Source organism: Danio rerio, chromosome 24 (genome assembly GCF_049306965.1).
Source record: "Danio rerio strain Tuebingen ecotype United States chromosome 24, GRCz12tu, whole genome shotgun sequence".
Taxonomy (NCBI): Eukaryota; Metazoa; Chordata; class Actinopteri; order Cypriniformes; family Danionidae; genus Danio; species Danio rerio.
This window is the reverse complement of record NC_133199.1, coordinates 25,543,839-25,556,890: the sequence shown is the minus strand read 5'-3', so window position 1 is coordinate 25,556,890 and position 13,052 is coordinate 25,543,839. Positions and strand designations below refer to the sequence as shown.

The 13,052-nt window shown below is 36.0% G+C and overlaps 1 protein-coding gene across 5 annotated transcripts in view; it reads left to right on the top strand.

Moving 5' to 3' along the window:
• The first annotated feature begins 1,305 nt into the window (after positions 1 to 1,305).
• The window catches only part of lnx2a (ligand of numb-protein X 2a), a 28,683-nt gene continuing 16,936 nt past the window's right edge, over positions 1,306 to 13,052 (top strand). For 3 of the 5 annotated variants that reach the window (XM_021470169.3, XM_073940385.1, XM_073940387.1), the window contains exon 1: positions 10,772 to 10,901. In XM_021470169.3, coding sequence (XP_021325844.1) covers positions 10,825 to 10,901 — 77 coding nt within the window. In that variant the 5' untranslated portion in view covers positions 10,772 to 10,824. Of the gene's footprint in view, positions 1,444 to 4,705; positions 5,215 to 10,771; positions 10,902 to 13,052 lie in introns of those variants that run through there. The other 2 variants (NM_001113225.2, XM_073940386.1) reach the window with 2 other exon arrangements.

Genomic DNA, 13,052 nt, shown 5'->3' with positions numbered 1-13,052 from the left:
ATTTTTACATGCTACAAGGTTAATATTTTATTCATAAACAGAAGTTTGCGAAGTGTATACCAAAATGCTATTAATTTTTATTAGAAATGGAAACTTTGAAAAAGTTTCTAATGCAAATTAATAACAAAAAAATGACTTGATGTTAGATTTCATGAAGTTTTTTTTTCTGGTACTGATCCCTCACTGTAGTCTGATTGTGTGCCAATCTTTTTTTTTTATTACTAGTTATATTTAATTTAATATTTTTACTTGTTATGTTTTTGTTTTAATATTATTTCTGGATGTGGCTTTTTGCACTTATTGTAATGGTCTTGGATATAGTTTGTGTCTGAATTTTTATTAATACATAGTGTTATGTTTTAATGCTTATAATTAAAAAAAACTTGATCAAATATCTTAATTCTAAGTCACTTGTGAGCAATAATTACTATTTAATTAATGTTTTTTTTCTTTAGATATTTATTTAAATTAAATGTATTTAAATATAAGTTTAGATTCACTAAAAACAGAAATGCATTCAGAGGAAAAAAATTATATTTGTTTTCCCAAGTTACTTATATTTGGTTGTTGTTGAGAAGTCACTGGGTGGCGCAGTGGGTTGCACGTTCACCCCACAGCAAGAAGTTTGCTGGTTCGAGCTTCAGCTGGGTCAGATGGCATTTCTGTGCGGAGTTTGCATGTTCTCTTCATGTTGCGTTTGCTCTGGGTGCTCCGGCTTCCCCCACAGTCCAAAGGCATGCTGTACAGGTGAAATGGTATGCTAAAATTAACCATAGTGAATGAGGGTGTGTGTTTTTCAGTGATGGGTTGTGGCTAGAGAAGTTGGTGGTTCATTCCGCTGTATATATATATATAAATTCATGTATTATAAGTAGTGTATTATTAGCTGTTATTGGCTGTAATAAACAGTTTTTATTTCAAGGTCCATAATTGTACCCTAAAGATAATTTGTATTTATAATAAACAGACCAATAAAAAACTAAATAAATAAATGAATAAAATAACTATTTACAATCACATGCTTTAAAAATAAACGTGACCACTGCTGCTGTTGTTGACAAAAGTCATTAGTCAAGTTACATTACTTGCACACTCACGAGCTAAAATTAAATGTTCCCTCTAAATGGATCCTAATGGAAAAATCCCGACAAGGACTCTCGGTTCTCCGTTCAGTGAGTCGGGCAGTCTGTGCTACGAGAGTCGCTCGGACGGACTCATGACCGAATTGTGCAGACCAGTTATAATATTCGATCCATCTGATTTGTTCAACAGAGTCGACTCAAATGAATCATCCGCTCACGAATCAAACACCGCTCCAAGAAAGATACGGGGGTGTTTTGACGTGCGGATGCGGCTCGGGGAAGCTGCGGTGGATGTGATTGAGCTCCATGATTCTCCCCTCTCGGGGCCAGAGTTCACAGCATCCGAGAAGAACGCGAATAGGTAATGTTATTCAGATATTCATATAATCACTCGCTGGTCTTTTATTTCGTATTTTCTTAGATGTCATTGTCGCCCATTGTACTGGCGACGGCACAGAGAGAGAGACAGACAGCAAACGAAAAATTTACAGCGAGCCGCTCTAAACCAGGAATAATGAGGTATCGATATTTGTGCGTGTCATAGATCCGGATTGGATACGCCTAATTAACGAGACAATTCATGCAGGTGGCCTCCACAGACATTTTAATTCAACAGAGAAAGCGCCGTTATTTCTCCTCCCCCCCCCCTCCCTCCATTAATTTATTTTTTGTTGCCTACCTGTTTGTGGATGTACAACCTCTCTGAACAACATTAAGGTCAATGTATTGATTGGGGAAAGGTGATGGGTGTCAGAAATGGTGGTTTGTGGATAGATCTGCAGAATGGAAACATGTCACTGCTCCCGAACGCCGTTTGCTCAGTAAATACAGACTGTGCACAATCAATTCAAAGCTATGGAAATATGTCAGATGTTGCAAGCTTTCCCTGTAGCCGAGATGTTTACAGATCAGCCGTTAGTTGTATTGTTTTGTCGTGTCAGTTCAGCTGAACAAACATTTAATTCTTCATCCGCCAGGCAGCCAGATAAGAGGCGAATGTGCCATTTTGCCAGTGAGAACACAACTGTGACAGTCAGATAAAGATACAAGGATACAACAAGTGAGTGGCCTTGAACAGCACTTGCGGTCAATATCTAAACACTCCCTTGTGATTAAAAGTCTGAGGAGAATGAACATAGGATGGAAACACTAATGGCAGCCGCCCAATGACCATTAAGCATCCCAGCCTTTATGTAATGAAGTCCCACATCTTCGCTATCAAGGCACGAGCTGCTTCTTTTGGTTCAGACTGTCCACATTAAGACATTTACAGTGTGAGCATGGGTATGTGTGTGTGTGATGAGACGTTGACAGGGCTTTGTAGTGGGAACAGAGGAGCCTTGTGTCCTCATGTTTTATTCATGTCCAGCTGCGAGATAAACACAGAGGCAGGTAGTCACGGAGATGCCGTCCACAGAGCAGGCGTGAGGCCGGTCATGGACGCACAGCTGTCGGATAACGTGCATATAGACGATAAGTGTCGTTATTGTTGGCCCAATAGACTGTCCCCTGCTGTTTGGTGGCATTAAATAGGCAATTATCAAGGAATAGTTCAGGAGTTTTCTCTTTCTAGAAGCCACATAGTAAGCATTTTTTTGTTTTAAAAAGATGTCTAAAAGACGTCTAAACATAGTCGTCTTGGCTAAAACAAGGCTACATTTGGACTGTCTAGTAATAAATCGAATAGCCGTCTAGCAGAGGCTATTTTAGAGACAGACCATTTAGAAATAGGTGATTAATAATTATATGAATGTAAACTTTTGGATCTCATACAGCTGTCCCCCCCAGTTTTAAAACGTCCGCTACGCCCTTGCGTCTAAGAACAAGCCAAAACTAGTAATCAAATTAACAGAAATAACTGACTACAGATGTAAAGTCTGTCTAATCTGTCTAGTTTTGGGCTATTCTTAGATGTCTTTTAGATTTTTACTGACAGCCCAAGTTCAGCCTTGTTTTAGCCAAACTGTCTTAGTTTAGATGTCTATTAGACGTCTATTAATCACAAAATTGTTTGCTGGGCATGGACTCCATTAGGCATAGGGCGATAACCGTTTTCAAGGTATACCGCGGTTTGGAAAAGTCAAGGTTTTAAAACCGCCAAAATTTTCTGTTATAATCATTCCTAAGGTGTGTAAGATTTTTTTATTTACATTTTTTTAGGACAACAGTATCTCCAGCAGAGAAGATATCAAAAGATGCCATTTTAAATTGTAAAGGAATCTGTGTTTTTGAAACTGATAAAGACAGCAGAAGTCAATGATTCATTTAAATTCTTTAGCCTGACATGTTTACTGCTCCAAAATACTTTACATGTTTCTCAAAATAAAATATATTTTGTTTAAAGGGGAAAAAATGATTGTTTTTTTTTAGAGCAGTAATCACAATACTGTGAAACCGTGATATTTGTTTCCAAGGTTATCATACCGTCAGAATTTATACCATAATACTACTGAGAAAAGGAACCACCATCTTAAAACGTTTACTGTGTAAGTAGACTATTACAGTATAATTTGCAAGAAAATGACATCCAATATTAACATTACTCATTTTCAGAGTAAAATTAGTTTCTACGCCAATTTCTAAAATGTAAATATTCGAGTATACTACTATAGTTCTGCACTCTTAGATGTATTTTTTTGTGAAATGTATGCATTTGCTAAATCATATCTGTCATTTTACAATTCTTTCACTTATTATTCCCTCAAAGTTTAAAAACTCCAGTTCAAGTTCTCTCAAAACTACAATTGCCTCATAATTTATCTCCCTCATATTTCCATTACTTTTTTCCTTGATCTAAGGAAATATTAAAGGAATAGATCGTGAAATATTAGAAAAAATGCTGAATTAATTTACTCAATGCATAAATCGCAACATAAATCTTCTTTACTATTCTACTAAATAAAAAGCCAACTACATCTTAGATGGCCTTAGAGTAAGTTAACAGCAAATGTTCATTTTTAGAAAAAAGTTCTGAATAAATGGTGATGGTGAGTAAACACAAAGCCAAGGCAAGTTTATTTATAAAGCACATTTATTACACAGTGGCAACTCAAAGTGCTTTACATGAACAGGAATAAAAGAGACAAGTATAAGAAAATATAAACAAACAATAACAGTGATTAAAAACAGATTAAAATGTGTTAAAACAGGTCTTAAAAGAATGAAAAAGAAAAGAAAGACATAATGTAAGCCGTATTCCTTTAAATCTACACAGTATCAAAATCAGAAACAGCCTTCGGAGGAAAGATTTTAATTATAACATAGTAGGTTTTTGATTAATATTTATATTTAATGACTCAGAGGGCTTCCGCTCTGGTTTTTATGAACAAGTGCTCTCCATTGGAATCTTACACAGCATCTGTTTTTCGTCGTCTTCTCTTGCCCCTCCTTTTCTCACTTTCACATGAAAACCTCTTGACTCGGTGCTCCCTGCCTCAATCCTGGATAATTCTCTCTCTGCGGGATTGAAAGATTTCTCTAGGCGAGAGAGCATGAGATTACACTGCCAGATTAATGTGCAGGAGTAAACCCACACTGCTCTGCAACATAATCTCATCCTGGCACACACAAACACTGTCTCTCATTCACAATAGTTACCTCACTGTTTCTCTGCCACCCTTCAGAGTGATGTCACTGTGCCTGCCAGGGGGTGGTCGTCCCCTGCCGGAGTCGCACAGCCTCTGACGCCCGCGGGATGGACTGAGTGAGTGTAGCCAAAGCCGAGAGCAATGGGCAGTCTGGGAGAGGGAGTGGACCCGGGCATGGTGAGCGAAGCTCTTCTGGAGGCCCTTTGCTCTGAATGTGGACAGATTCACCGCACCTGGGAGAACCACCTTTATAACTATCGTTTGGAAGTGGATGATGATTTGGTGTGCCACATCTGCCTTCAGCCGTTAGTTCAGCCCCTGGATACACCATGTGGCCACACCTTCTGTGCCCGCTGTCTGCGCAGCTTCCTGCAGGAACGGGACTTCTGTCCACTGGACCGTGCGCATCTGCAGCTGCAGGTCTGCCGGCGCTCCAGCATTCTGGTGCACAAGCTGCTGGACAAGTTGTCGGTCACCTGTCCGCTCACGCCCTCCTGCTCGCTCAGCATGCCTCGCTGCGACCTGGAGGCACATCTCAAACACAGGTAAAGTTCTCAAGACAAATATTCAGACTCAAATAAGCACTATTTGATGTCAATGTTTTGGTACTCGAGCATTAGGTTATTTTTATCTGATGCCATTGATGTTGCATGAAATTCAGATAGAGGGCAGGAAGTGGTTCTTTTACATAGGAACTGCAATCAGAACATCAAAATGTGTATATTTTATGTTGTTTATAATTGTTTAGATTGGCCAAAATAAGAAATGGCGAACAGCTTTTTATAGACTGCCAAAATTTTTTGCTCAAAAAGTCAAAAAGGGGGGAAAGTTTATGAAAATGTCTGAAAAGCAGAAGAAAAGGAGGCATGTTATCAACATTTAATCAATACATCCATGTGTACAAACTTTTTTTTTTGAACGTGATAATTAATTTAACAGCACCAATAAACCTTATATACAGGCCTAGCTATGTGTATAAAGTGTGCTTAATAAAATTCAGATACAAACACCTCCATATTTATAATAAATCCAGGAGAATATAAATAGCCTTGCCATGCAACCGCTATAATGAAATCTCTGTATTGTTTTGCAATGATCCATGCCTTTACTGTCGTTTCGACAGAATAAACCACTGTAAAATTAACGTCTATATGTGCAGGAGTGAATGGTAAGATCGACAGAACAAAATAGATTATTCAACCCTTGGGACAAAAAACTAGACTTGTATTATTGTGGAGCTCTTATTACTCCCTTTTACAAGAATAAGTAATAATAATGTTAACTTTGCGTCCACGCTTTTAGATGCTTTCATCTGTTATTTAATGATGTCTGAAAGATATCCGCATGGGGAAAAATATAGTAACTTATAACAAGCATGTTTTCGAACCAGATAGTAGAAAGTATCAAACCAGATAGTAAAATGTGAACAACTCTTTATTAATAAATGCTACTGAATACTGTAGCACAGTAAACCGATAAACTGTAATGAATACTGTAACGTTAGTGTAAACTGTGGTGCATTGTTATGGTGTATAATTATAGCGTAGAAAACTGAAGCCTGCTGAATAATTTGTTTATTACAACAGTTGTGTTGTACCACAGCAACAATACAATTACTACAACAGTTTAATTCAAGTAATTATCTATAGTATGCTTCCAAACACTTTAGTATTTAGTATAGCATTTTTTTTTCATGTATTGTAATAGCTTATACAGTATATACCGCCTCGATGACAGGCAAAAATCTTTTAGTTCAGTAGAAAACTCAGCTCTCTTCATTATGTAAGAATCATGCCCAACATATGTGGTAATTTTCTATTTATATCTCCCTCGAAATATGGTATAAATCTAAAAAATATGGACTTCCCCTATGTCTCTCATTCAGTTTTTTACTTTCTGCACTCCATCTGAATTTTGAGTTTCACCAGAAACACATAATTGAAAACAACCTATCCCATGCAAATGCCAACCTTGCCATGACAAGAATTAATCTTTTACAAAAATAGTGAAACCCTTTGTGTAGGATTGTATTTTACAGAACTGTCAAAAAAATTCTCAAAAATGGCTCTGTCAATGTTTTCAAAGTATTACATTTGATTAACCAAAGTCACACAAGTGGCAATTTGACATCGGTTACATCCATAAAAAAGCTTTTTCCTAATAAATGCAAAAATGTCAAATAAAATAAATAATTTTTATTCTTTAGAGAGCCAATGCATATCCTTTTGTGGAGTCAATCTAGAGCCATATATACTTGCAAAATAAAATAAAGTTTTGCAAACAATAAAAAAAAGTATTGAGCCAAAAAATAAATAAATGCAAATCTCCAAAAATCGCAAAGCAAAAATACATTTTTGAGAAATAAAAAATAATTTTGCTAACAAAAATAAAGAACTGCAAAGGGAAATAAGGCAATGCTATTAAATTTTTGTAAATTAATATAGTTTTTTTAAAACTGCAAATATTTCAGTTTTTTTCACTTCTTGATTTTTATTTGCAGTTCTTTTTCTTGTTAATTTTTATTTTTCAAAAATTAATTTTTGCCATGTGATTTTTTGCCCAATATTTTATTTTCTGTTTGCAAAGCTTTGTTTTATTATTAAAGTAAATATGGCCCAAGATTGACTCCATATCCTTTTAATTAGCAATATTTCTTTTGTGTTGTGCGGTTTAATTCAAAGTACAGTACTGTAAACTTGCATACTTATAACGCATGTTTATTTCCCTCAATTAAACTATTAAAATGTTTACAGAATAACATTTTTTCTGATCCCATAACTCTGTGGTTAGTTGTTTTGGAAAATATAAACAGATGTTTCAATATAATGTGGACGTATACTTTCTGTGAATTTATGTTTTGAGTTTTACTGCAAATGTCACATCCATAACGCTGGGATTGCTCACTCCTATGTTTAAAATTGGCATAAAACAAAAGCCGAAATCAGTCTTTTCTGCTAAACTGCAATGCATATTGAATGTTTTCCATTACCAGATTTTAAAAACTGTTATGAACAGAGATATTTCTTTTATGTAGTCACAAAAGCCAGGAATGAGATCCCACAACGTCTAAAAACAATGCCAAGACCGGCCTATTTAAGTGAAATAGTTTCTCAAATTAGACAAAAAAATTGCGGCAGGATTTTGTCCATTGGATATATATATATATATATATATATATATATATATATATATATATATATATATATATATATATATATATATATATATATATATATATATATATACATTTTTTTTTGTCTTGTAAAATGTTCCATTACTCTTTCAGTGTTCGAAACAGTTTCAATCGAATTGCATGTGCATGTGTGTGAAGGGTCCTAATGGATAAAAAAGTAAATAATTGAATAAAATCAGACCATTTTGTTAACCTGTTAAACCTGATTGATTCAAAAGAGTAATACATTTACAAATCTGACAATGCTTGTTTTGATAATAAACATCTGATCAAAAACATACAATTAGAATGACCTTATCAAAGAAACTGATTTTCAGCTCAGTACACAATAATCCTCACTGAAACATTGGGTTTCATCAGTAATATTTAGCACAGTGGTATGCTTATCCTCTTGTAAAAAGATCCAGTGAGGTCTCTGGTTGAAAGATTCACTTTATGGCTGCATTTATGCAGCTCAAAACAGTAAAACATTGCTCTAAAATGCATAAATCATCTGTTTGATACTCAGGGAATGCAAGAACTTCAAAAATGTATATCCTGAATGTAACCTAATGTGTATATATAATGGTTACTGTAAACAAAAGCTTTTGTTGCCTTAGAAACACACAGTTAAATGAAGGAATCACCTTCACATGTACAATAATCTTTTTTTAAAGACACTGAAATTTCACGTTGGATGCCGTTTTATTACTTGTCTTGACATACTGTGAATGTTTGGAATTATACTAGTACATATAGGTGCCCTGACAGACATAAACCAGAACCCTTCATTGTACCAGGCTGCAGCAAAATTAGTTTTCAGGCAGACTGATAAAAAAACACAACCTCAGGGAAATGCATTTGAGTTAGGCTGGAGATCATATTCTGACATTTTTGTGTGAGTTATACATCAAATATTGTTGCTCGGCTAAAGAGGTGGTCACTCTAGACTTTGAGCGTGTGAAAAACGATTGAAAGGATGTCAAATTTACAGGCAGTCTCTCTTCTGTTTTATGACACGTGAAATGAATGCTTTTACAAAGTTCAAGTTATTGCAGAAGGAGCTATTTTTTACAGTTACATCAACGTGTCATGCGAAGAAAAGGTATTTATTCAAACTAGTCTGACATAGTTTGAAAACAGTCTTAAATATGATTTAATATCCAAGTAGATCTGTCGACATGATGCTATGAAATTGCAGCTTGTGCATAATCCTTATTACTATGATCAGATGCTTTCTTAACTGCTGTTTTCGCTGCCATATTGCCTTTACCACACCAATTTACATACTCATCAAAACATTTCATGCAGCGTCGACAATGTCTGAATGTTTGTCATTGAAACAATACTTTTAAATCCTCTACTTAAAAAAAAATAATTTAAAAAGAACGGCACTGAATCACTTATCATCTAAGTCAGAGGTTCCCAACTTTTTTTTTGTTGCCTAAGACCCACTTTTTAAAAAGCCAAACATCAGTAGGCCATTTGTAACTGAAAAAAACATAAAACTTTGGCCTTTAAATTGGCTTTATTTGAAATTCATTGACAAAAATATCAGTATACACACTGGTGTATAAAGGAAAAATATAATATAGACCATTACAATTTAATACTTGCATGCTATTTGTTATGCTTTTTCAGTCATTGTAAGGATTGATTCCGGCAGGGAGTAATAATTTGGTCAATACGTGAAAAGATCTTTTACAGGGCAAGACACATATCATCCTTAAATCGCACGCAAAGCTGATCCCTCACGTCTTCTGACATTGTTGCAATGCAACATTTAACCATATTAATTGACAATGGTATCTTGGTTAGTTGTTTTAATTTTTCCTCTCCAAATAATTCCTCTGTAGCACATTAGCAACTGTGTACAATATTTTTAGAGGTTTCTTGTCAGTAGCTGTGACGTCCTTCATCTCATTTTGGGTGTGTGTCAATTCTTTTGCCTTGTGATCAAAAAATGCTCTGGGCTTGTCATGATATCAGGGATGAGTCGTCTGCAAATGTCTCAATTTAGATGGCCTCGTGCACTCGTTGGCAAGAACTTTGGCACAGATAATGCACTATGATTGGGTCCGAAACTCTTTGATTCAAGAAAATGAAATACAACCATAGGTTAGGTAAGTATCTCGGTATTTCCTGTAATTTTTGTTTTCAATATTGCTAGCGCTGCGACCCGAAATGTTTGGAGCTACTTCACCTGGGTCCAGTATGCTTGGGTCATTACTATTAGCTGCTGAAGGTGAATAAGTGAGACTCTATCTTTTATGTGGAGGACGAATTACAAATGTGTCTGTTTTTGGCCAGCCAGGGGATAAAATAATCGTTCTCCTAATTGTCCTCTGCTAAAAAATTTTTTAAAATATAACGCAACCCCCCACAGAGCTTACTGAGTCCCCCTTGTGGGCTGCAACCCCCCTGTTAGGAACCGCTGTTCTAATTTATGTGCAACAAGTTGCTGACTGCAGTTCATGTAACGGCCACCACTATCGCTAATAACAAGTCTTTGTTAGTTTCTTACAGAAAACCCCTTTACCGATTGATAATCTCAAATTCAATTAAACCAAAATATTACATGTGTTACAAGACAAGTTTTTAAATTCCCAGCTGAGATGTACTGCTCACATCTAAATGCTGGACATAATATTCCACAAACTGTTGTGTTGTACCCTGACCAGTAAATCCCAAGTAAACCTGCTCAACATGCAGAACACATGTAACTAAATAGTTCAACTTGAGCATAACCACATGTCTGCAGGGGCTCTTGAGTCAGAATAAATATCATTCGCATGTATTTTAGAGTCAGACAATGATGCTTCGCAGACCAGTGACTTTTGCAGACACTTTTCTTGTTAGTGGAGCCTGCTGGGCTTGATCTGACTTCCCATCTGGGGATTATTTGCCCCTTCGTCATGTGATGGGAGATTAGTCTGTCGTGTGCAATGCACTGGACAGCAGCAGTTTCATATTCTCTTCAGCTATGCTGGGAAACTTCAACTCAAGAAACCTTTTCAACCACTTCTTCTGTGAAACTGCCAAGGGTAACCCAGAGCTATGGTGAGTTAGAGTCCAGCATGGCATTTTGTACTAGGAGTTTGCAGAACTGTTTGCTTTGGGAGAGTGGTATAAATTTTGAGATTAGTTCTGGTGGAAAAGATTGAATTGGACAGTTCCTTTGGAGAAGCTGAAGGTCTTGGCCTACTAAGGGTTTGGTTTAGAGAGTCTGAATAGTTCAGGGTTGAGTTAGTAAAAAAATTACAGGACAAATTCTTGAAAGAATTGTCTATATTTGTCAAAAAGCAACAGAAAGGTGGATCTTATCAAAGTTTGTCAGGCCATCTCTACTCCACAGATGATTTGCTTTTTTGCTGGAATGTTTTATTTATAGCTCCATGGAAGAACACCCGAGGAGATTAACCTTAACAAGGTGCTAACACCTTCCTAAGGGAAGACTGTGGGTTATTGCCAGCATTAGCCGTCTTCTTAGCTGTGCTGACAATCCGGTGCTTTCTTGTTATTCTCCGAGACCGCATGTAATGCCATGCTACTAGTCTTTGTTCTCACCGATGCGTAGAGTAATTAATTAGAGCTGCTAATTGTGTGACAGTCATGTTAGTGAGATGATGAAATGCTCCCAGCTCTAAGGCAAAGAGATATCTCACAACAAAGACTGTTAAGGGTTTGCTTTCGGATTGGATTATGGGACCTGAAAATGAACAATTTAACTAAGTCACGTTTACTAACATTTGTAGTAGCTAGAACAATAAATTGTACAAGTAATATTAATAGAAATACATTTGTTAAAAAATGTAGAAAACAACATTTTGGCAGCTCATTACCAGGTTTTTGTACGTGTACTTAGTTTCAAACTACTATAAGAACAATACAATTTATCAACAACAAAAACATTCAGAGCAGAGATTAAGGTCAATAACCTAATTCAAAAGAGTAAATGAATGTACATACAGTTGAATCACAAAATTACAAAATGTATTATTGCCAGACTGTACAGTAAAGTTCAAGTGAACTACAATAAATACTTCTATAACATTTGAAGAGTTTGATTGCAAAACCCTTAAAATGCTGTCTGAAATTGTCCTCTAAAATGAGCGTTTTTACCAGGCTCCTGTGTGTATGTTCAGTAATCACTTTTATGGCAAAGAATAAGCTAATTTCCTGGTCTTAAAAGTGAAACATCTCAACATAAACATGAGGCTGAGAAAAATATTCATTTTCAACAGAAATTTCAGACGGCACTTAAGAGGTTTTTGCATTTGAATTCTTTATTTATTAATCTTAATGCTAATCATAGCACTTTAATAGTAAAACAAGGGTCAACTTTACAATTTATTTTAACATTCTTTCATAACTGACTGACTACTTGAAATTTACCAGTCATCTTTATACAAATATACAGTAGGTGTATTCATTGATAATACTATACAAGTTTGTATTATATTCATTTAATAATTTTCCTTCCGCGGAATGAACCGCCAACTTATGTTTTACGCAGTGGACACTCTTCACAGCAGCAACCCAGTACTGGGAAACATCGATACACACTCATTCACACACATTACTATGACCAATTTAGTTTAATTAATTCACCTACTGTACAGTATAGCGCATGCCTTTGAACTGTGGGGGAAACCCAGAGAAAACCCACACAAACACTGGGAGAACATTCAAACTCCACACTGAAAAGCCAACTTACCCAGCCGAGACTCAAACCAGCTACCCTCTTGCTGTGAGTCGTCAATGCCAACCACTGAGCCACTGTTTCATTTCATTATATATAAGGACAATACTATAATATTAAACTCTGCAGACACAGATACATATCCGGAATAACATGTCAATGTGTTCCTTCAAGTTCTGGAGAGATTAAGCAGTTAAACTGAACGCAAGAAATCATAATGCTAAAATTGCAGTGTTATGCCGCAGTCACACTAGAGTTTGAGAATGCGAAATTCTGGTCCAGCAAAAACAGGCAGGATTAAGCAAGTTGATTAGACATTAAAATAAGCAAGCGATTGGTCCATATTTAAAATTTCTATACAGAGACTCATCTTTTGATCTTCTTTTGATCTCATGCAATCACATGATGTGATTTTGCAGGTCAGAGTTCACCAAGCTTGATCTTTGCAACACAGCGAATTGCAAAACTGGCCGCACAAGTTTGCGTTTCCGGTTTGCCACAATCGCATG